Source organism: Aptenodytes forsteri, unplaced genomic scaffold (assembly GCF_000699145.1).
Source record: "Aptenodytes forsteri isolate BGI_AS27 unplaced genomic scaffold, ASM69914v1 Scaffold366, whole genome shotgun sequence".
NCBI lineage: Eukaryota > Metazoa > Chordata > Aves > Sphenisciformes > Spheniscidae > Aptenodytes > Aptenodytes forsteri.
In genome coordinates this window covers 2,539,213-2,562,897 of record NW_008794621.1, presented here as the reverse complement: position 1 = coordinate 2,562,897, position 23,685 = coordinate 2,539,213, and the positions used below count along the sequence as shown (strand labels likewise).

Genomic DNA, 23,685 nt, shown 5'->3' with positions numbered 1-23,685 from the left:
AAAGTATCCCAGGTCTGAAATGTTTGCCTAAACCTCTGAACATACTGAGGTTTATTTTTACTAATCTGTCACTTCTGAAAAACAAGCATTTTATTTATCACATTTGCCTGTAACCACACAGCAAAGAACAGGAGATAATTTATCAATCTGCAACCTCTCTCTTATCTCGGTTCTGATAATGAGGTTACGGCATAAACCTAACCCTCCCAGCCAAAACTTCATACTGCAGCCCTAAGAAATTCTCTGTTTTACTTTTCAGAAGTGTAGAAAAGATGAGTTGCTCCCTTCTTCCTATTTTCAGAGAAACCTCACATGTTCGTCTCATCTAAAACACATTCATTATTATTTATTCATTTCCAATGTCACTGGGTCACCAACATAAACTGAAGTTCATAACTGCAAGTAGTGTAAAAAGTACCAATGGAAAACAGTTAAGAAATGAAAAACGAAATCTAAATTTACATTCTTACTGCCAAAAGGTTTCCAAAGTAAAATGGCATAAACAAAGCTGCTTGTTTCTGGTTCTTTCTCTTGCCAGTAGCTTGACCCATGAGCAACATAACACCCTGAAGTCCACGCCTGGGATTTGTCACCCCTAACCATAGACCACTGGAGGCTGGATGTCTGAGTCTGTATGTGCTCATCACCTGGGGCTGATGGAAGGGACCGGGCCCTCAGAGGACACCTCCCCTCATCTGCCTAACATCCTTGCTGCTGACGGAGCTAGAGACAGGCTCTGCGGGGACTTGTGGGCAGCACCTCAGAATTTGCTAGCTAGTTTTCTGGCACCAAAGCTAGGGCAGATGACTCATACAAGGCTATTATCAAAATGAGGAAAATTTGTGGTGTTTTACCAATTTGCAGGATCAGAGTCTTGGTCACTGACTTGTTTTGTGTTCCCAGTCACTGCCCAGAAGTCCTTGTCATGTAACTGAATCATTGACAGTTTAAAAATGAGAGCACGAAGCCAAGGTTGAGCAGCTCCCTGTTTTGAAGGCTTCAACCTCACATGTCAAGTTAAACCAGACATTTCATGTGCAAGTAACTGTCTTGCATTTTCTGAGACACACATGGGTCCCGTCAAACCAAGATGCTTTCCTAAACTTAATGAAACCTCTGTTACATGCAGGAACAATGATCACTGTGTTGAAGTTGACAAGTTAATGCCTACAAAATAATCATATTGTTTGCCAAATGCTATGCTTGACAAACAAGTATTCTCCATTTTTGAGTTACCAGAGTAAAAATGAGCATCAGAGTTGATAGACCCTAAATCTGGATTTATCTACCTAAAATCTCAGTTATCTTTTTTTTTTTTTTGTGATAAAATACGAAAAAAAGAGAATCTGAATTTTCTTCTGCTGTTCAAGACTGGCAGGAGTCACATTATAAAGGATAACTACTAAAGGAGAAAGGTTGGTCAAACCAGAAATTTTGGAGACATATTTGATAAGAAGTATTAACCTAAGACAAAGCCTGGATAGTTTTAGACCAACAACAACAACAAAAAAAAAGTCATTGCAATGACAAGCAGTGTCTAATCTTTATTTTGGAACTTCTGCTTCCCAAATAAGTGTCAATACATTGGACTTTCTGGAACAAACCTTTCATCGGAGCAGTCCAATTCGTCACTTCCATCTTAACATCTGTGTTGAAATCTTTCATCTTTTCTTTGTAATATAGTTAACTCGATACATGCACATATTACAAGCCTGATCTTTGAAGTCAATAGGAGTTTTCTTTCTATCTTCTGTGGAGCAGGACTAGATACATGATGAGCTAATCCACTGGGGAGCCCTTATACATCAAGGCCTAATGCAAAAGACAAATCAGAAAGTCAGTCTTCACGATTGCACAGCTTTCAGACTTTACCATAGATAACATGGTTGCCCCATTCCTTTCACAGTTTAATGAACATCATCACCACTCCTTAAATGTCCTGTAGGAGTTGGAAGCGACCCTCTTTTGGAAAACTATAGGACAAAATAAACTTTAAATCAGTGCAATTTTGCAGGTTTTGGAAAACAATTATATTTTGCATTCAGTCATTTGAAACTAGGACTACAATTTCCATTGAAGAACCTTACTGGTTCTTGCAGAAACAGCCATACCGCAGTTTCAAGTCAGCTAGTCAAAGACACATTTTTCAGTCTGTTTTTTCAAAATATTTCAATTCATGTTGCCCTGAGCAAAACAGAAAATGTTTTTAGTTTAGAAGATTTGCCCTTTCTCTTTATTCAATCCTAGAGAAGAAAAATGGCCTGATCTTGGAAATATTTAATGCTGTGCCTTAATCCTTCATACTCAAAAAATGTTTATATTTGGGTCTCGTGAGTTAATTTGCTGAAGATAAATGGGCAGTTCTTCTCAAAATAATTTGTTTTTATTTCTCCTTAGAGGAGGAAAGATGTAGGAATATCTTCTTTTCTAAACCATTCATCAGTGAATTCCAGATTAAATTATAGTAATTGATATCTGTGAATTTGGCCAGGGATTTTGAATTTAAAGGTTAAACAGAGAGAGTGATTTCCTAGACTTCAGAAGAAATCTTTTCACTTACATAGTTGTTTAACACTTTTGCTAGTGGTGAAGTTCATATAGTTCATCTGATAAGGTCTGCAGCTACGTGTTAACCAAGAAAAAGGTGTCAAAAATGGATATGTGTTAAGAAGCATGTGTGGGCCCAGAAATGCCGTCAGCCTTAGCATAGTTTGTAATTTGTAATTTACCTCACCCAAATAAGACTTCCTAACAAATTCTTGAACAGCATAGAATCCTGGTCTGGATCCCCTGAGAGGTTGCATTACTTTCCATCCTAAATATGTTATTTTATGTAACATGTCACTGGGTAGTGGACAGCCAGAAATACTCTGGGTCCCACAGAACTGCATTGTAGGTTTTCCTTCTTTCCATGGTCATTACCTTCTTCCTGGCAGCATCATTCATAAGCATGAGATTGACTGTAACGTCTCTGCCAATCCTGCTTCACACTAGCAGGCCAGTTCTGCTCCAGATTACACCAATTTTACAAACATCCCTTGGGTACTGATGATGGCTGTGAGTGAAAAGATTATCAGGCATTTACTGTTGTTCAATGCAGCCCATACCTTCTTCAAAGCAGCTAATTGTGCTTTAAAGCACAGGCTGACATAATCACATGCCACCGGTTTACCATCAGGATAGCTCCGGCTCTTTGCATTGTCTAGAGTATATACTTCCAGCAGCAAATTGGAAATATCAACCCTCTATTATTCTAGGTCACTTAAGGAGTATATATTCAGACATTGACTATGTAAATCTCATAACTGAGTAACACTCCACGCAATGTATTTAAGAGACGTTTCTTAAACTGTCACCAATACTTACTCAGCAGGATGTGGAAAATTCTGTTCATGCCTTGGGTTCCTCTGTCTTCACAATATGAAGTTTCAGACGTAGTTTAAATGTTTTATAATTATCTTTGTAGCAAAAAAAGTGCCTGTTCTGGTCACCTCATGTAAGCGAAGGGGAGGAAGAACTAACAAAACACAAATTTGGCAGTAGGCAGCTCTGACGATTTTTGCTCGGGAAGAGGTCCTCCAGCCTCTGCAATGGAGGTGTCCTCAATGAAGGATATGGAGCAGGTGCCTCCCCTAATAGTGCTAGGTTGAGGACCTCTGGGAATTACAAATAGTCCATGACTTGGAGGCAGGGTGAGGAAAGGAAAATAGGGCAACGGAAATCAGAATTGCGTGAACAACGGAGTTTCTCTTTGGTGACCCAACCGAAAAATTAAACCAAAAAAAATTCATTTTGGGTCAGCCCAAAGCACTTGTCCAACTCAAAATGAAACAGCTCATTTTGCTTTCAAATCTCTTTTCAACCTTTGAAAGAAAATGTACATAAAATTCTAAACCAAAACACTATTTTGATGCGTAAAACTGAAATATTTTATTTAGAAAATGTCAGAACGAAACATTTCAGCATGATTTTCCTTTTTTGAGCTGTAACTATTGACTGAATTGAAACCCAGCTTGCCTGTCTGAAACTACATCTTTATTTTCTTTTGGTCAGTAATTGTCCCAGACATTTCCCCTGGTTGTAAGGGAAACCTCCTCTGACTTCTACTTCCTTTGTCTGTTCAAAACTGACCATCACCCACCATCCTTCACACACCCACAAGTCACATATGCCCTGCAAGAAAACCTATGAAGGAAATACTGCAAAATTTGCTGTGTGGCATTTCCAGGGCTCCAGCTCATGAGGTTTCCATGTTAGAGTCTTTCAGCTAGTGGTTTTCAGGGTTGGAGAAGTTAATGAACAGTTGACTTCATTTTTACATTTTTGTGGACAAATGGGTTTTCGTCTGGGTTTAGCCCCAGCGTGGAAAGCTTGAGAGATTGATTTGACATTTCTGGGTAGGGCAGCTCAACAAGGACAATGTGGAAGAGGCCTAAAGGAAGTAGAAGAAGGAAATAAGTTAATTTTCCGCTTGTGAAGAGATTATATGAACGAGGAACAGCATGTGTGGTTCACGGTCTAGTCTCTATTTATAATCAAGGAAGAAAACAGGTACTTTTAGGGCAAAGTTACGTTATCCTGTCCAAATCTTTATAAACCTCTAATGTAGATGAGATGAATGACACCTGGATAATTCCTATCACCCTCCATTGACTATAAAGGGAGCCTCATGTAGCTTGGGGATAGGCTGTGTCTGTCAAAGGTCAGTGAGATGAACTCCCCATTTGGTGCTTAACTTCCCTCCCTTTGCTGTCAGCCGTCGCGAGTTCGAGTGATAAGAGAAAGGATGTTGGCCAACAGCTCTTGACAACATCATTGCTTATCCCACAAGAAAGAAAATAAATATCCTACTGAATATAGCAAAAGATTAAACTCCTAACACTGTAATGTGGTACCAAATCCTGTCTGGCTGTCACTGTTGGGTCACTTCTGCCTTGGCTGTGAACAGGCATGTAATTCATATGTTGTGAGATGCAAATGAGAGGAGCAAAGTAAACCATGTTGATTGCACCTAGTTTGACAGGTAACAGGCATCCATCACCCAGATGGATCGTATGCCAGTCTAGTATGTGAGTTCCCACAAGAAGGTGTTACAATTTCAGTTCACATAAACCTTGTTCAAATTAGGTATGGATGGACACTTTTATCTCGAAATCGCTCTGGTTCAGGAGCAACATGGGATAGTTTAATCCCACTTCAGTGCCGTCTAGCTTCAACAGCTGATGTAAGACATGTTGAGACTAACTATTTTTGGGCTAACTTTAATTTCTCTTTGAATTTAATTGATGAAGCTACCAAGGTAGATCAAGGTAGATTTCCTGCCAACATTTTTCCCATATTACAGTATCTATTCATGGGCTGTCTTCTAGATATCTTTTTAGCAAGATTTTTTTCATATGAATGTCCCTGATATGCTGTGTTTGCAAAACTTCACCCTCCCTCACCTGCACTGCCACCCTGAGTCTTTTATTTGAGGACATACTTTTTTTTTCCCCAGATGTGGACAGGATGCTTGTTGCCCTGATAAAGAAATGGTAAAGCCTTGCTCAAGAAGTCTTCACCAGTTGCTGACAATCCACTATTATATATTTCCTCTGGCTTTCTCACTGTTTGGATGCTTTTCACCCCTTTAACCTTGGTCCAGCCACCAATGTCCCTAGCTGAACCAGAGCAACTCTTCTGTCTTTGCCCAGGGGACATTGCTGAAGGACCCGATAATGACGGATTAAACTGCTCTTCAGTGACTTTAGTGTTTTTCTGTCTGGGAGCTTGCACTGAGAGTAGGCACCAAGCACTTCTCTTCTGAAGTGCTCTCAAATCCCTGATGCTGCAGAGTGCCGTTTGTGCTCAGCGTGCCTATGGGGCAGTAAGAACGCAGCGCTCTGAGCTTTCGGTTAGCAACTGCTGCCTGACTGCTTGTCTCCATCTCATCTGACCCAGGGGGACAGTTTGGGACTTTTCACCAGCAGCTATTCAAGACGGGATCTTGTCTATGGGCGTACCGAGGCAGAATCAATGAACCAAACCAATGACTCTCAGGAGCGATGCTATTTTTCCTACCACCCCCCACAAGAAAGGCTGAACCACACGCTTCCCGCTAAGCCCTGGCCTGTGATAAGTTGAAATTTCAGCCTTATGGTGAAGAAGCATGTCCCCAGACCAAGCTTGCATCCTTTCTGGATACAAGATTACAGCCACTGGCCCAGCAGCCCCACAGGCACAATACATGTCATCTCCCTTGCGTTTGAATAAAAGAGAAAAACTCTGTAAATGGTAATGTTTGAGGACCAAAATATTTATTATAATAAATTAAAGAGTAAGCATTTATAAAACAATCCATTTTCATATAAATATCACACAGCATTTTTAATTTTGTAGTTCACTTAAAAGCCTCTAGTACAGCTTCATAAATACATTTCCTTGGATATTTTTCAATTAATCTGTATAAATAAAAGTACTGTATAATTATTACTTTAAAATAAGTTACCATTAAATATGAATGACAAAAATAATTTCTGAATTAGTCTGAAATACCAACTTTTCAGGTAAAGGTCAGAAGGGGGCAACATATGCAAGTGAGATTTGCAAGTAAAAGGCTCAAAACATCCTGGCTACATATCACTGCCTACCTTGACCAAAGCTGATTCACAGGTGTCAAATCTCAGCCTATGAAATACAAAAGCAGCTGCCTTATTCCAGTGGAGACGAGGAGGACAGGAGTGTGCCTTTGAAAATATTTAATGCCCTGTTTTGAAATGGAGCTGCAAACACTGTCCTGGAGTTTTCATTTTCAAAGAAGGCAGCAATATGCTTCCTGTCTGTGCCCACCTAGTTTGCTATTTTTGGCACAGGTAAAAAATATACTGCATTGGGGGGGGGGAGGTCCATGATAGTTAATCAATTTGAGTTCCAGCAAGAGTTTTTCAGAGACATCTCCTCAAGCCTGATCTGAAATTCTTTTAGTTTTTCTTCTTGTTCCATCCCTTCTTTGGGGCATCAGTACAAGCATTTTCTATGTAGTCAAACAGTAAATCCAGTTCTCCAATGGCTTTAGTCTTTCCATTCTCTCCCAGCTAGAAAAGAGCAAAATGTAAGTTTTACATCTCGTTATTTCTCAGAAAATTGAAATTAGGCTTGTCACAGAAACTGAACCGAGAGTTTACTCTCCTTATTCTCTCAAGTAGTTCTATTAGAGTCATTATACCATAAGATATAAACTAGCTCATTCAAATCCAGTCTAGCATCTACAGTTACCTGCAACCTGACTTCTGAAGGACAATTCTAAATTACCATAACACATGCAGAGAGTTAACAGGACAAGTGAAGGAGGGCTGGAATTGGAAACATCACTAATCCCCTCTTTAATGCCCCTGCAGGCTTCACCTTCTAACTAATCTCCAGAGTTTGTTTCATAATTAGGTCAGCCTTAATCCAACTCAATGACTGGGGTTTGGAACTGCCCTTTTTAAATGTTGGGAAAAAATGTACCTGTTTCATTTTGCTCTTCATTTCTTCCAGGTTCTTTTCAATGTGGTCTCTGAGTCCTGAGGATTTCTAAAAAAAAGAAAACATCCAGACATAACATTGGCATCTGTATGCAACAATGTGCTTTTTTTTTTCTTTTTCACACCTTACTATCAACCTTGAGTTCGATATTTTTGATCTGAGGTTTCCTTTCATATCACTGCCTTTTGCCGCTGTTTGCAGCATTCTGAGATTCAGGAGCAGCGACAAGAGTCACGAGAAGGGAAAGAAACCCAACTCTACTCACACATCTGCTCAGCTCCGAGTTCAGGGATGCCAAGAACTGTGCCACCTCCTCAACATACGGGTACTGGTCCTTGGCCTTGGTGAGGAGGACATCTTTCACTACAATCTCCACGATCCTCTTCATCATGTAGCAGTGGTTGTTTTCCTATGTATGCAAGTAGGAGGTCACGTTAAATCATGGCAAGAGATCAATAAGTGCTGCAGAAGGATGCAAAGAGCAGCCTCCTGGTGTAAGACTTACCTTGACGTTAACATAGAGCTGCTGCCCAATGAGCCTGTTGTCCGTGTCCTGGTCTGAGACCCTGGCCTGAGAAGGAAAAAAAGAAATGTCAGGTGAGGATGGGAACCTTACCCAAAAATTAATAATAAACCCTACGGTTTTCATCAGTAATAGTGGAGGTGAAATGAGGGAATGGGCACCATAGACAGCCTGTTACAGGTAGGTAAGCTTGGACATTGTGTCTGTTTCTCCCCTTCATTGGGTGAGATTCAAGGTCAGTATCACTGGAAAATAAATAAGCAGAAGTCTGAATTCCTGTCCCCCTCTTAAATGTCAGATGTCATAGTGGTTATGATGACTAAACCAGATGCCGCAGGTGGCCGACCTCATGGCAGCCCACAGCGCTGCTGGGAGGTGCTGCAGCGCTTGATGGCGTACATCAGAGGGGACCTACCCATGGTAAAATCAGCCAGGAAACCTGCCCAAGCAGAGCACTGTAAGATGCCTGAGGAGCTGCCTGGCCATGGCTGGAGTCACGGGCAGGCCCAGCTCCAAATGGACTGGGTAAACAGAGAAATTTAAGCTCATGTTTCACAATTGTCCCAGTCTAGCAGCAGCCGCTTGAGAGAAGGATCTGTGCTGTGCCAGGGGCTGCCTTTCCCTTAGGGAGCAGGAAGAGGAGAGGCAGCAGCTTCCCCCGGCTACACAACCAGCAGGCAACACACCTACTCCACATGCCCAAGCTCTGCCTTACTGCAAATGCATGTTTTTTCTGGAGAAAGGCATGAGAAAGAGAGAGGAATGCTGAAGGCGAGAAGCCAGGGCACTGGCAGAGGAGGAGGTCCTCAGATCCTGCCACGAAGGACACATGGGTTACTGTACCATTTTAGCCAAGGTATAGGTGCGATTCCTGATGTAGGGCTGCTGGAAGTTGATCTTCCTGAGCCTGCAGGCATGATGGGCAGTAGAAGCCAATCCTGCCCCTTTCGGAGGCAGAGGGCTGGTGAGAAGAAGAGGGAGACAGCAACAGCAGCAGAAGACAACCCATCCTGAGAAGCTCTTGGTCAAGGTTTGCAGGGAGGTCATGGCTCACGATCCAAAGAAGTCGTCTGTCCCAGCAGGTTGCAGCTACAGCACTCAGCACTGATGAGAGAGAGTAGTGTTAGCATTAGGAAGAGGGGGCAAGGCAAAGTGAGAGAGGCACGAAGGCTGCAAGCCTTACCTTTGCTGTGATTCTTGATGTGCTCTGCAGGAGGTGAAGTGCACCTTATATAGGGCCAAGTCGTCTGTCCCAGCAGGTTGCAGCTACAGCACTCAGCACTGATGAGAGAGAGTAGTGTTAGCATTAGGAAGAGGGGGCAAGGCAAAGTGAGAGAGGCACGAAGGCCACAAGCCTTACCTTTGCTGTGATTCTTGATGTGCTCTGCAGGAGGTGAAGTACCTTATATAGGGCCACCAACATCTCTCTCAGCTTTTTTTTTTTGGGTGCTGGTGGTGAATTAAAAATGACATCAGCAAGTCTCTTACTTTCCAGTATCCTCTTCTGAGAACTATCTAACCACTACAAAACCCACAAATACAACTTCAAGGCCATTGTAATCTTTAGTTTCTTATAAAATAAACCAAATCTTAATGCGGGGCAAAGCAGGGGCTTTTACCAGGGCAGGAATCCTGAATTCTGTTTGCATAAAAATATTCGAGAAGTTTATGGGTTTGTGCCTTCTGTTCTGATTGCAACACACTAATTGGATTGGCAATTTGATGGCAGATAATGCAATTTATATTAATTTTTATTCATCTTCAGTGGTAAAAGACTGGTGCTCCGCTGGTGCTGACTGGTATACGCAAGTGGTCAGAGACTGCACCAGACCCAAAGCACTGACCACCTACAGTTCCTACCCTGCAAATACCCTTTCCCACACAGTGTCCCACTGGAGTCACCAGCCATCTGCCCATCACTGTGCAATCCTCTCTCAGAGATCAGAAACTGGGTAGGACCAACACGGCATTTATCACATCCCTGATCTCCAAATTCCCATTTTCCAAAAAATTATCCATATTCCAGGCTGTAACCAGGGGTAGTGACCAGAGCCGTGGTCATGCACTTACTTATCCAGGTGATTTCCATGTTCCTGACCCTGTTCTGCTAATGTAAAGGCAATGCTGCACCTTCAATCTGAAATATTATGCAGGGTGCTAAAGGGAAACTGTGGTCTCTTTAGAGAGTAATTTGCAACCCAGCTGAGATGGTAATGCATGAGGACACAAAACTGGTACAAATGCAAACTCCTGGTTGTCTGATACCTACAGGGCACACAGGTGACAAGTGTGAGAAATCAGACCTGGAAAACCAAGGCTCCAGCTCTGCCCCTGAGAGCAAACAGGGGCATCGCTGGGGCTGGGCTTCACCCCTCATGGCTGAGGTTCTCGGGACAAGAGCCATAACCAGCCTTGTCCCGTGGGCTGAAATGCCCAGCTCTTTTGCTTATACCTGAAAGGAAGCAGATAAAGGCTGGCTGGCACCAGGTTTACGCTTTAGCTTCCCCTGATGCATCCCCAGCAGGAATTCATCTCTCCATGCCTCAGGCCTGGCTCAGTTGCCCTCAGATACCTGCCACATCAGCTATGCACAGCTCTGTACCCTTGAAGATGCAGGCCCTCACCCTGGAGCCATCATCACCACGTACCTTTCCATGCCCCTCTCAGGGTATCCCACCCATTCCTATGCCTGGCCTCCGAAAGCAGTGGGCAGCAGAAAACAAGTCTGGAGCCAGGACGTCGACAACCTGGTTCACACCTCAAATGTACCACAAAGCTATTCAAGAACATGTTTATAAACTCTTTTCCATAAATATTTCATTTGCCAGGCTAGTAGGCCCAGTGGGGGAGTAGGTTAATGAGAAGATGGGAGGCTGAGTTATACTTAGTCAAAAGATAGACATTAAAGACCAAACTGGGAGAAATCCAGACAGAGAGGCTGTTTTGAAGGATTGGCCTCCCCTGAAGTGCAATCCCACAAACTCCTCTCCAGGTGTTAAACACAGTCTGATAACCAAAGTCTGCTTCTAACTGAGGTTTCTTGCACTTCTCCACCAGCTCATCCAGCAGAAGTCCCAACCCCATAACAGAACCCGTGAATGGGCATTCGGACCTTGCCTGAGGGGCGAATGCAGCCCCCCTCCTGGTCCAGACCCCCTGTCCTCCCGCCCTTCTGGATCTCACCTCTCCATCCCTTTGGTCACTTACTCTTGTCAGACACGGATCCAGCTTGCCTGACCTCTTCTTGTGGCTCCGATCCCATGGAAAGGGTTCGTGACCTGGGTAAGCAGGTGCTGTGCCACTCGCATCTGTTCAAACGGCTGCGAGGAGCCCACCTGGTCCCAAGCTTCCTACACCTCCTGACAGATATTTAAACAGCATCAGGCACAGGGATGAGGAATTAGATGCTGAATCTTTCTTCTGCCCTCTTATGCAGCGATTACAGGATCTCTTCTCTCTGTCTTCTCTAGTGTTAGAAACCATACACTGGGACCTACCTATTTTCATAGAAAACGTTAAGTTAGACTTGATAAGGCTTTCTTTCTGCCATCTGTTGTTAGCCACCTTTCTCAGTCATACTACTTTTTGGCTGTGCCAGAATGTCCTCCTCCTGACGCTTTAAAAAAGCTTGATTTCACTTGTTTAGTTTACCTCCCTGCCTCCGGTATGACACTGAAATGCTAAAATGCCTATTGTAAATTTGTTAATTCCTATTTCACAAATTCCCTTTTTATGACATACCTAAAGCCTTCACATTATTTAACCTTTTGTTTGCAGTTGTGAGTTGTAATAACCTATCTTCCATCCCTCTAGCTTGCTGTGAGTATGGTCCAGCCCAAAAATGAATGTTCAAAATCTTGCTGGACACTAATTTTAGCAGACTGTCCCCTGCTCATCACTCCACTCCTGGCCTCTTCCTAACCACCTTCCACCAGATGACTGTTTGTCCTGGAGGTACTACTGAGTTATGGTATAGCCACAGTCATGGCTGCAGTTATTCCCTGTAACATGTCAAGAGAATTTCTTTGGAAGTGGAGATAGGCCTCCCGTTCCCAGGGTCTGCTATTCCTGTTATGAGACTGCATTGAACAAGGATGTGACTAGTCACTGCTATCACCTCTTCTGACTAGCTCACCACACCCTGGATGGGAGATACACGTCCGGCATTACATCCTACGGAAAGATGGGGCTAAAAACCTGCACAGTCCTACCACTGGATCTTACTCCAGTCCTCAGCTGAAGTCCAGAGAGGGAGGAAGGAATCGGAGGCTTTTCCGCTGCAGTTGAGGAAGAATTCTCTTTCTTCTTGTTTGAGGAGGAAATGCAATAAACTGCTGAAAAATCGGGGCTTGAGCCAGCACTGAAGGTGAACCTTTGAGCAATTTGTTTACCCAGACACCCCTCTCCAAACAGGCTGCTCTGAACTGTAGAGCTGGCAGAAGAGATCAGTGGAAGAAAAGATGCATTTAGTTTAAACTGTGGTACCCTGGCTGAAACCATCACTGGTGGGTCTTACTTTGGGGAGAAAGGATGAAGTGGAAAAACCACGTCTGAAGAATGGGTCTTAAAAAAGCAGCCTTTCTCACTAATTCTCTCCTACGTTAACATTGTCAAGTATTCTACCAAGTGGTATGGGAACTGGTAATTTAGTAATTTCTCTTTGAGCCTGAACTACTGATGTCTTATGATACATGGTAGTCCCAAGCTTTTCTTTATAAAACAATGTTCTCTTGGGAAAAAAAAAAAACTGAAAAAACAAACAAATGAAAAAAACCAACCCCTAAAAAAAGACCTCTCCAAGCTCAGGGTGGGGGAGAAGAAGAGTGAGGAGGAAAAAAAGGAATTTTCCTTTTTAATTTTATGACTTTTTGTAGATTTAATGTTATTTTTAATGTTTGAGGCTAGTAGCACTGTTTAAAATGTAAAATTCTTACAAGAAAACATACCTGCTATGCTTTTAATTAAAAACTACCAAAGACCTCTGAACTTCTATAAAGTACCCTCTGCATTGTTATTTATGTACAATTAATTTTAAAAATTTTGAAATTGTTCACAAATTGTATTTTCTCCCCAGTGCCATCCCAAGAATTACAAGTCTATCCTATCACTGACCTCACCAATAAACTTCTAAAGTGTAATTACATGGAGTTTCCCTAATTCATTAAGAAACCATAGCGGTTGAATATTCTCGACAATGACTTCTTGACCCATATCGAAGACAGAGGATTTTTTGAGGACGACTGGAACTCTACATCACGTCTGCCTCAAAAACCACAGACACTTCCTTCTTACTTTGAATGAGGCCACAGGTGAATAACCAATACTGTACTTTGATGTTCATCTGTTGTGTACCATCACCAGCATGCTGGCATGCGGGAATTTTCTTGAGCTTTAATACATTTTTCTGTCAGCTAGGATTATATTGCATTATTAGAAACGTCTTCAGGATTGGACACTGGGCTAGAAACATTGTCAAGAGTAGGCATGTGGAAGACCGAGCCTGTGTATCGTCCTCTTGGGTCTTTTACCTGGCGATTAAATTCTCCCCCCCCCCTTAAACATCTGTACGAATGGACCACAGGTCACATAGTGCCTAAAACTGAACAGGCAATCTATCTGGAGACATCCTCAACTTTCAGGTCACACTCATCACCTTCACTTTGTTCCAGCTCATTTGTGAGCTAGTTCGTTGTGTTTTATCTCAGTTCTTTTCTGCCTTTGCCTAGACTTTCAAGCTTGAAAAGATCAAAGCAGACTTAAAACATGTTTCAGCTCAAGCTCCATTGGAGCCTTATTTTAGTCACCTCTCTGCCCAGCAATGAAAACATCAGTAATGGAAGTTGATTCTTCTTTATAAAACTTGAAAATAAGCTTTTCTGTAATTCATCCATTCATTATGGAAACATCCTAGTACAGAGGCAAGTGTCTTCTGGGCATGATCATTAGGAATGGCAGAAGGGATTAATTTTCTATAGAGGAAATTATATCAACACAGATATTGGGAGAGGACATACAGCATTTTTGCTTTTTTTATGATAGGTTTGATGTTGTGTAAGACACCGTGAATCTTTTGGAAGGAGAAGTAGTAGTATTATTAAAATTGCTTAGCCTGGGAGTGTTAGGTGACTTTGGAAAAGGCTCTTGTGTCAGATCTCAGTACAGACACTGCTGACTCAGACTTTTTGCAGAGGATGTGCGATTCACCTTCCTCCCCTGACAGTTACACTTGTTACACAGTGAGCAACACATTTCCTCTGACAGTAACACTTTTGCTTATATATCTGGTATTTCATCAAACATCTTTGTTTCTGTCCTTCACTTGGTTCTGTTACATTATTTCTGGGTCTCCTAACTGTAAGATGCTATATAATAAACTTCATAAAATTGGTATTTCTTATCATAAAGAAGGGAACTAATAGTTCATTGTGGTCTCAATTTTAAATTACGTTCTGGGACAAAAAAAACTTGGTTTAAATAACTATATTCTCTCCTCAGCAGTACTGACGTAGTGGCGCTCCAAAAGCAAGCCACCCAGAGACACGTTGAGACGTTATACAGATACTACCGATGTCACCACTGCTACGCCAGGACCACTGATGTGGTAATTTTATTGCAGTGCCAGGAGGATTCAGTGATTAATATGAAAACAAACAGACAAAAAAAACCCAGTGTCAATGGAAGCGCAACAGATGTTAGTCCAGTGGTCCTGCCTCTACAGACAACTGCTGCCGACATCAGTAAAACATAAACAAAAATTTTAATAAGACTTGTCAATAGGAGCCATCACTTAGCTCACGCAGACGGGAGAAAAGATAGTTCAGACCATCTTAGTGCATGCAGCCTCATGCCACCAACGGCACCACTGTTAACCCTTCCACCAGATGGCTGGTTCTTTTAATCCAGAGCGTAAAATCACGCATGTATTATGAGACTCTGTCACTTTATATAGTGACCTACATATATCCAACTATGTCTTGCGAATAGTCAGATCAGGTGAACTGAAACTTCTGTGCTTCCTGTTAATGTGGTGTGCTTGCACAGCAGTGACTCAGTGACATGGCAAAGTGGAATTACTGACATAGTGTATCTTAAAGAAAACCACTCTAACTGGGAACAGCATTTTGCAAGCTGGTTTATCATCCAAAATTCAGTGACAAACAGTTACTCAGATTAAGAAATAGGCCCAGCATTATGCACCTTGATTTACCAACTACCATCAGTTTTATTATGTAATAAATCCACACCATCTTGAGTAGTCAAGTCATTTTGAAGGGAAGCAACGTTACTTAAGGTGAAGTACTTGTGCCCAGACACTGCCCGTACACCAGCGCTTCCATTAAGGCTCTGAGCTCAGCATCATCTCCTGAAGGTAAGCGCCTGGCTGCTCAGTTATTCTGTACAACAGGGATGCTAGAGAAGGTGGTGACAGTTCCCATGTTGTTAACAGTAGTCTTCTAGTTAGTATCCATCCCTAGGAAGTCAACAGCCCATGCCCCAGCCCTTCCCCAGCCCGAGGTTATGCTATTGCCCATCTCCCAGGAGAGCCTCTGAGCGAGTTTCCTGTTGGAGTGGGACTATTGTCAAGAACATGAGATTTATGGGGCCAAAAGGAGACCAAACAAAATAGCTGCAGCCTAGCAATTAGGATGCTGTTTTCCTGGGTTATCTGTTTTTAGCCACATGTCGTGTAAGCTAAAATACATAAACAGGCTGGAGCCAGCTTCCCACTGGAAACACAAAGAGCACGCTCCTCACGAGAGCACTGTTCTGGGAACTCATGGACCCACTCCAGCCGGGAGGTACCAGCCCTCGGCAGGTTTCCCCTGGCCCCACAAGAGACCTCGGAGCGAGAGCTGGGCACCCAGCTCTCCAGAACAGGGTGCATCCACAGATGCCTATATGTGTGTGTCACACCAACCCAGCGACCAGAAAGGGACCTAGGAAGGGAAAAATCCCGAAGTCCAGGCTTTCTGGATCTTGTTAGCCATTCCTATTCTACTTCAAGTCTTGAAGTAGGTGCTTTGGAGACATGCCAGCACATGACAGTATTAAACAAAGTCACCTTGAACAAAAAACTATTTTTTTTTTTTATATATATATATATGCACACACATATGTATATACATACAAACACACATACAATATGTGTGTATTATCAGATATAAACATAGTTTAAAGGAAAAGCTTTGAAGCCCACTCAAAACCTGCACGTCACTGCCTTAGTTACCTCAGGAAAGGTAAACTGGCATAAATGTGAATCAGTCACATTTACAAAGCTGATACACACTTACCAGAAGACTTTACTAAGACCTCTGACGAAAGTGGGGGAGTGAGAAGCTTCAGTTGTCCTTTTCCCTTCCATTGAAGAACTGTCTGCACTAAGGAGGATTTGCTGCCACGACTGTACCACCAACCTTCCCCTTCAAAGAGCAAGCTCATACCAGCAAATGAGTGCTTTTGCTGTTAAAACTTTTATTCCAGCCCCATGAATGGAATAAACTGATCTGACAAAAGGTGTGTAAGCTGTGAACACTATCAGGCCTTGCTCGCCTTCCCAAAGGACTGCCAGTTTCCAGGTGAATCTTGTGCAGTTCTCAGTCCTCCAACCTAACAAGACGCTGCAGGACCACCGAGTGCCGTCCTTCACAGACAGGCAACAGGCTTATTATCTGGCAAGACGTGAAGGCTTTTGAGAAGCAACAGACTGGAATCAAGTCTCCTCTTTGTGGGCTCGCTGGGGGAATGTTTTATTGGCAGGAATACTGGGTAAAGGATGGCCTTTTCCCAGCTGGCAGTGGTCAGTGAGGAAGAGTTGGCTTATTTACTTCTACAGGTGGTTGAGAGCTGTGAACCCCCAACAGCAAGATTCACCCAGCAGGTATACCCAACTTGGGAACAGGACCTGAAGACAATTCAACGCTTATTGACTAGGTCCATTATTAATGTGCTGGTTTTGTAAATCTTGACCTTAAGTCAACAAGCTCCCAAAGCTGTTTATTCCTTAGATGTATCTCCTATTGGCAACTGCCTTCCTCCTTGTTTATCTACTTGGTCTCTTCACTTCAAGGTTTCTAAGATTTCCTTGACAGAAAACAATACACATTCACTGTACAGCACACATTTGTAATTATTAATAAAGGGTGGACTTTTGAACCTTTTTTCCATGTTCAGCTTGCTGGAAAACACAACAGGAAACATGTTTGAAGGTTGGTCTGAAACACTCAGTGAAACAAAACAAAAAGCCCTCTTGAACTAGATAAACAACAATAGCAGAAAGCAGGCACAAAGGATTTCGTATCTGCCTTGAAAACTATAGAAGAGCATCCTTCAGAAGCTTTGCACTAGCATTACTCAAAAAATGTATTTTGTCTACATTTCCCTTAAATACTTCTGTCCAAAAGTAAATTCAATTAGAACATTTCAGACAAAAGCTAAAATTTGTTCAGATAGGAAATAATGTCATGATGATGTGTGGGACACCAGGGGCTTCCATTCTCAACTCTAAATTGGGTTTGTACCCCCATGCAACAAAAATGTCTCCCTTCTTTACCACTATTTCTACAGAAGTCAACACACATGTACCACACAGCACAACATGTAGCAGACCTACCCAGATGCACCAGACTCATAGCGCAATACTGTAAGTGAAATTGGGACATACGCTGTTATAACATCTATGACTTACAGGCCTCAAAATCAGGCCTGCACAAAAACTCTTGACAGAGCTGTCAGATAGCCAGGAATCGCAGGCAAACCTAGAAAAACAAAAATAAAAGATTTAAAAAGAGGATTACAGGTACCACAGAGGAGAAGTAATGGATGATTAGAGCTCTCTCTTCATGAGAACCAGGAGAACGTGTTGAATATGAAGAACATAGACAGAAGACACCCAAATTAACCCACCCGCAATACATTGCAGCAACATTCCCTCCTAAACAAAAATATTTCCATTTTTTAGCCATTAAGTTTTCTACTATAAAACTATCATTTTAGAGGAAAACTGGAAATTTTCATAGAGGCTGTTCACACAAAAATAATTTCCCTTTCAGCAGAAACTTTCTGACCAATTATAACTTACATATTAAGTACATGCCACAGAATAATCCCAGAAGTCCTCGAGATAAAATAAAATACCTCGATTTGTTTCAAAAAACTCCACTGGTAGGAAGCTACTGCAATGCACAATTTCTGGAAGAAGTGGACACTGTTTTCTAACATGATCAGTGCTGGATAGCATTCACTCTTTAAATCAACACCTCATTTGTTGGGGACTGGCCCTTTGGGCATTGCAGCCTTCCAGCCTGTGTAGCACCCATCTGCTCTAGGTCACGATTCCAAGTATCTGTAGCCAGTCACAATTCCAAGTATCAACATATCTAGCTTTAGTAACTTATTCTTTCTGAAGATCAGTTCCAAGGTCTTGTCTTTCAAAAGTCCACAGATGTTCCAGCTGAACAGGTGAAACAGAGAACTAAACAGAGAAGTGCCAACAAAATAGGCTCCACCAATTTATTTGGCTTAACTTGAATAGAAACAAATCAAACCACCTTTTTTATTTTCAGTAATATGCGTACATAATTGTGTACAAAATTGAAATGTAAGCAAATGTGTACAAAACTCAAATTGTTCTTGTATAAAATTTCCAAATGAAGTAATATTAAAACTTCAAGCCACACAAGAACCACCAAACTGCCTGCTAGCCAGCTATTTCCTCTACTTCATGTTAACTTGTTTGCAACACTTGGAAAGATAAAACAAGCTGTCAGCATAAATCACAAACATTTTTCACTGTGACAACCGTAACAGTATGCCAGTCTCTCCAGCAACAGGCAACTAGGAGGAGAGGTAATTAAAATGTCAAAGACTAGAAAAAACATTCTTCTGAGTTTACTTTAAGAGATCAACTACTCCTAAATACCTGAGTTCGAAGTGGGACTGGGGAAGGCCGCTGTTTAAGGTGGCTGAGGTTGCTTTTTCTAGAGAAGTTGAAATTAACACTAAACACGGGTCTTGCCCACAAAAAGGCAAATGTTCACATCAGTACATCTGACAAACTGCAGTACTGTACACATTGAATTCTAATAGTCATCCTGGCCAAAAAACTGTGGACAATGAGCAAGCGCTAACGCTTAGTGTCCTTTTCTTAAACTCCTGTATGTTCCATGTTAGCTTCATTAAGAAATACAAAGAACTTTTTGCTAACAGGTTAAAAGCAGTAAGTAGAATCATAGAATCATAGAATCATTAAGGTTGGAAAAGACATCTAAGATCATTGAGTCCAACCGTCAAGTGGTAAAAGTAACTTGTTGTTACAGCACTGTGTTGCACTGACAATTCATACAGTAACATAAACAAATATACCACAGTTGCCTTTAAGATAGCTGGTTAAAATCAAGCAACTGAGGTGTTTGGTGAATGATGGTGTTGCCCCTGAATACTGTCCCAGGTCATACTGCGTGACTGCAGCAGAATACCTTGAAAAGTAACACACAGGTTGCATAAAAAAAATAATTATCTCAATTTCAAGAGGTGCCACTGTAAAAAAAAAATAAAACCCCACGTGGCTGTTGTGACATAGTGAATTAAGACATAACTCTCAGATATAAAGGACCTACATTTTCAACACTGGTTTAGATATTGAAATTTTAAATTGGGATGGCAAGTCCTAAACGTTGGGCCATATTAGTGGTAAGTGAAAGGATGCTGCGTGGTATCTACAATCACAATTTTTTAAAATGTACACTACAAACTATAAAAAAATAAATCATTTTACAGAACAGTTTCTCTACAACAGGTGGGAGAGATTATGTCTTGCCCCAGAAATCCTTCCTCTTCTGAGCTCGTTCCAGTATCTGAGATGCAAGCGAGCTAGATGCTGCCGAGCGAGCAGAAATCTGAGACAACCTGTCATCTGTGGGGAAAGCAACAAGGCAAAAAGTAAATAGGAAGATTAAATATACATATTAAAACACAGTTGACATTCATGGCAGACTTTGAAAGTGCAAATATTTTTATGCCCTTTTTCAAAATGGATGCTAAAATAGTACCACAATACACTTTAATTCTATTACTTGGTAACTGACATGCTGGAGAAGAATCTCACTAGAAAGCTACTAGGATGCTAGGTAAGTTTAGGAGAGCTACGTGCCCAACTCTTGACAAACTCCAGAATGATATCCCTACTGCCACCTGGGAATTGCCCAATTCTCCAAGTCATCTTTACATTTACTCTCCTGTGTCAGAAGACCTCAGAAATCGTTCCTCTGCAACTGAAGTCTGTATAGACTAGACTCTGATAATGACATATTCATGAAAGCAACCCACCGCTTCAAGCAAAGCAGACAACCTTAGAATAACACATGACTAAAATATCAGAACCTATGTTGCCGCAAGAGCCCTTCTGTGCCAAAACCAGCTAGTTTACCACAAGCTGTTAAAAGGAATGTGTCTTCTGAAGAGAACAGGAAGTTTAACACAAAGACAACACGAAGCATGCTTTAAAAATGTGCTTTTGAAAGGTCTTCCTTTTGAATACAGGGTCCGCTTCACACCCAGCAGAACTCTTAATTTTAAGTAGCCTGGATACTGCTTCTCTGATAAAGCACAACATTATACTTCTTTAACATCATTATCAAAATGTTGCTACAGCTCTGTCAAGATGCTCTCTATGAAAAATGACCTTAATTACACCCATTCTCCTGCAATGGATTAAAAAGAACTGTCTCACTACTTTCCAGCCCCCCCTGCCAACAAAAAATTCCACAACTCAATCCTAACAGGACCTGTACTTTGTCAGTGTTTCAACTAACTTTTCAGCAGCGTTTCTAAATTCTTGAAATACAGTGATCCAAACAGCCCGTAACAGGCTCACACACTATGCGTAACAACTATATCCCCGCGTATGAGAAAACTGCTAACTGCACTTCTGCAAACAGGCATGTCATTGGAATAACTCCCAGGTTTCTATGTACATGAACAAATATGGGCATATGAAATATCTATGAGCTGGCACTTTGCACCTGTTTCTGAAAGCTCACACATCATCACTCAGCTCACAGGAAAAAAAAGAAAAAGAAACAGCAGTTACAGCATTTAATCTGTGTGTGGCAAGCTTGTGGGAAGCTGCAGAGTACTATAGGATTTTGCATGTTTTATGTAGGTACACAGATGCTTGGCTGAGCCATCTGCACAACCCACACATTTTCCAGCCAACTGCAGTGAGTAAAATAGAGAATCGGCCTGAACCTTGGTTAAAACCAAGGAGCAAACAAGCCTAAGGGGTACAGAAAAAAGCTTTTGGTTGCAGTTTATTTATAGATATACCCCAGAGCAATCAGATATGAACTTGCTCTGCCCATACTCTAATCTGAACCAAACACAGGTGATTGCGACTAGCACAGCACCACACCAAGCTCAACCTCATATACCATGCTAAGAAACAATGTACAGCTGAGGCTACAGTGCCTTTGGTTGACTCACACTACTGAAAGAGTTTATTTGTGTCTGTCCATAAAAGGGTCAAGAAGATGCACTGGTGAGCTGTGCACTGGCTGCTCCCCCAGATTAACTTTACAGCAAACAGAAAAAAAGGCCAAAACAGCAGTCAGAATAACAGGATGCTATAAGTACCCCTAATACACTGAGCAGAGGAACAGGTGTGAAAATTAAAGTCAGAGGAATCATTTTATGCTGCATACCTGGTCCTCAAGTCTCACACACAAAATCTTTATCTTAAGATTTCTGGTACCTTTTAAAAGTTGCATCCAAAGTTACTGCAGCTGCAGCCTGGGCTGTGAGCATTTTGCAGTTTGCTTCTGTTGCTATCAACACAAAGGCTTAAAAAATGTGTGAGGAGGAAACGATTTTAGGTATGGAACTGAGCAAGCCATAGTAACCACATTGAGCCACAATGGTCTATTTAATTTTCAGCTGTATTTAATGGTTTATTCGTACTAGAATATACCTTCATATTCACACTTCAGATTACTAGGATGAACATTTTCAAATTATTTTGATGAAATAATGCAGTAGTTATTCATGCAAACACATAAACCAGTATTACTTACTGCATTCAGAAACCTCCCACATTAGTGCAAAAGTTTAAATTAATCTAGGTAATAGACACATGATATGCAATAATACTTTGGGACAAGAAATACCTTCATCATTACAGTTTCTTTCCTGAAGGGGTAACTGGAAAGATCTCATTTTTGGATTGCCAACATTCCCTAAGACAAAAGGTCAAAGGCACAGTTTTGAATCATTTCAAAATAGACAAAGGATATTTCATTTTAGAACATTTAAAAAAGTTACAACATTATTTTCAAAACATGAGTCTTATAAACAGCAAACATACCAAAAACCCACGAGACTCCTTTACTCTAAGCTGAGGTAAAATAAACTTACTCCACTGTATTCTTCTCAAGGCACCTATCTTTGGCAGATGCTACAAGTTACTTAGTGAACTGCACTCGAGGTACAGAGCTAGAACACAGCACTCTAACCTCATTCCGAGGAAATTCGCTGGATTTCACCATCCCACTTAACCTGACAACTGCTTGCTCCATTCTAGAATGGAAATACTACTGTAGTTTAGCTAATCTTTATAATAAAAGGACCAGAATTGTGGGACCTTAAGCAGCTACAGAAAGTCTGGAATGGAGACTTAAGCACATAAACTTTATTTTGACTAAGGGGTGAAGGATTCTTTTATCAAATTTATGTCCCCAGTACCCCTAAACATTGTTAAAAATCTTTGAAATGCTCCAGCACAAATTCCTCCTCAGCCAAGAAATGGCTTTTCTCAATATCCAATAAATCTTTTATAGATAGCTTTTTTGTGTCCATATCCTGCAGAAGTATTTAAGGAGCTTCTCTCTCAGAAATCCACAACTCCTGCAAAAAAATACCACACTATAGAGGTCCCCAGTTGCACACTGCTGCTGGTAACTGCAGCTGGAAAAGTGTCACAGCATCCAGTTGTAGCCTAAAGATTAAAAATTATAACTGTTCATGCTAAACCAAATTATTCTCATAATTAGTAAGTACTTATTGAAATTAATAAGCCAAAATTAGACACCAGACCACTAGAATACAATGATGTTCGTGGAATCTGAAACTAAGGTGGAGAGTTGTGCAGATTTCCTCAGCAAGGCTAAACATATAGTAGAAAAGCTTTTGTTTGCAAACAAGACATTCTTTGTAGAGTCTGTAAGGCAGCAAGCTCAGCACTCTCTTGGCCTGAACACTGCACGGTAGCCATTTCCATCCTGCAGCGCACTAACACAGCCAGTTAATACACAAAACCCACCATTATGCTGGAATTCTGGATCCTTGAGAGTCCCTTGAATACGACAAGAGGGACTCCAGCAAGGCATAGAGCAGCTTTTGGCTGACTTCATCGCAGGAGATGTAGAGGAATGCTCTCGACGGACTGAAGCAAGAGGAACTTGCTCATCAGAAACACTGTTAGGAGGCCACTGGTCCTGCCTGAGTGGCAGAGGATCCAAAGTTCCTAGCCCAGCAGGTGGAGAGGTAAGGAGTGAAACAGCTTCCACTTCCACATCAGGCTAAAACACAACAGAAAGAAAAAAAAAAAACACACAAAAACCCAACGTCTCATATAGAATCACAGAATCATAGAATAGTTTGGGTTG

At 41.6% G+C, this 23,685-nt stretch overlaps 2 protein-coding genes across 2 annotated transcripts in view; both read right to left on the bottom strand.

Moving 5' to 3' along the window:
- Positions 1-6,959: 6,959 nt before the first annotated feature.
- Positions 6,960-9,076, bottom strand: IL22 (interleukin 22). Its single transcript, XM_009273233.1, has 5 exons — positions 8,873-9,076; positions 8,012-8,077; positions 7,772-7,915; positions 7,489-7,554; positions 6,960-7,073 (listed from the first exon to the last, which is right to left on the bottom strand). The coding sequence occupies exons 1-5, from the start codon at positions 9,074-9,076 to the stop codon at positions 6,960-6,962; spliced, it is 594 nt and encodes a 197-aa protein (XP_009271508.1).
- A 9,454-nt stretch (positions 9,077-18,530) lies between these two features.
- MDM1 (Mdm1 nuclear protein) overlaps positions 18,531-23,685 on the bottom strand; it is a 26,668-nt gene continuing 21,513 nt past the window's right edge. The window contains exons 12-14 of the mRNA XM_009273246.2: positions 23,340-23,598; positions 22,189-22,257; positions 18,531-19,940 (exon numbers count right to left, since the gene is read on the bottom strand). Coding sequence (XP_009271521.1) covers positions 19,834-19,940; positions 22,189-22,257; positions 23,340-23,598 — 435 coding nt within the window. The 3' untranslated portion in view covers positions 18,531-19,833. The remainder of the gene's footprint in view (positions 19,941-22,188; positions 22,258-23,339; positions 23,599-23,685) is intronic.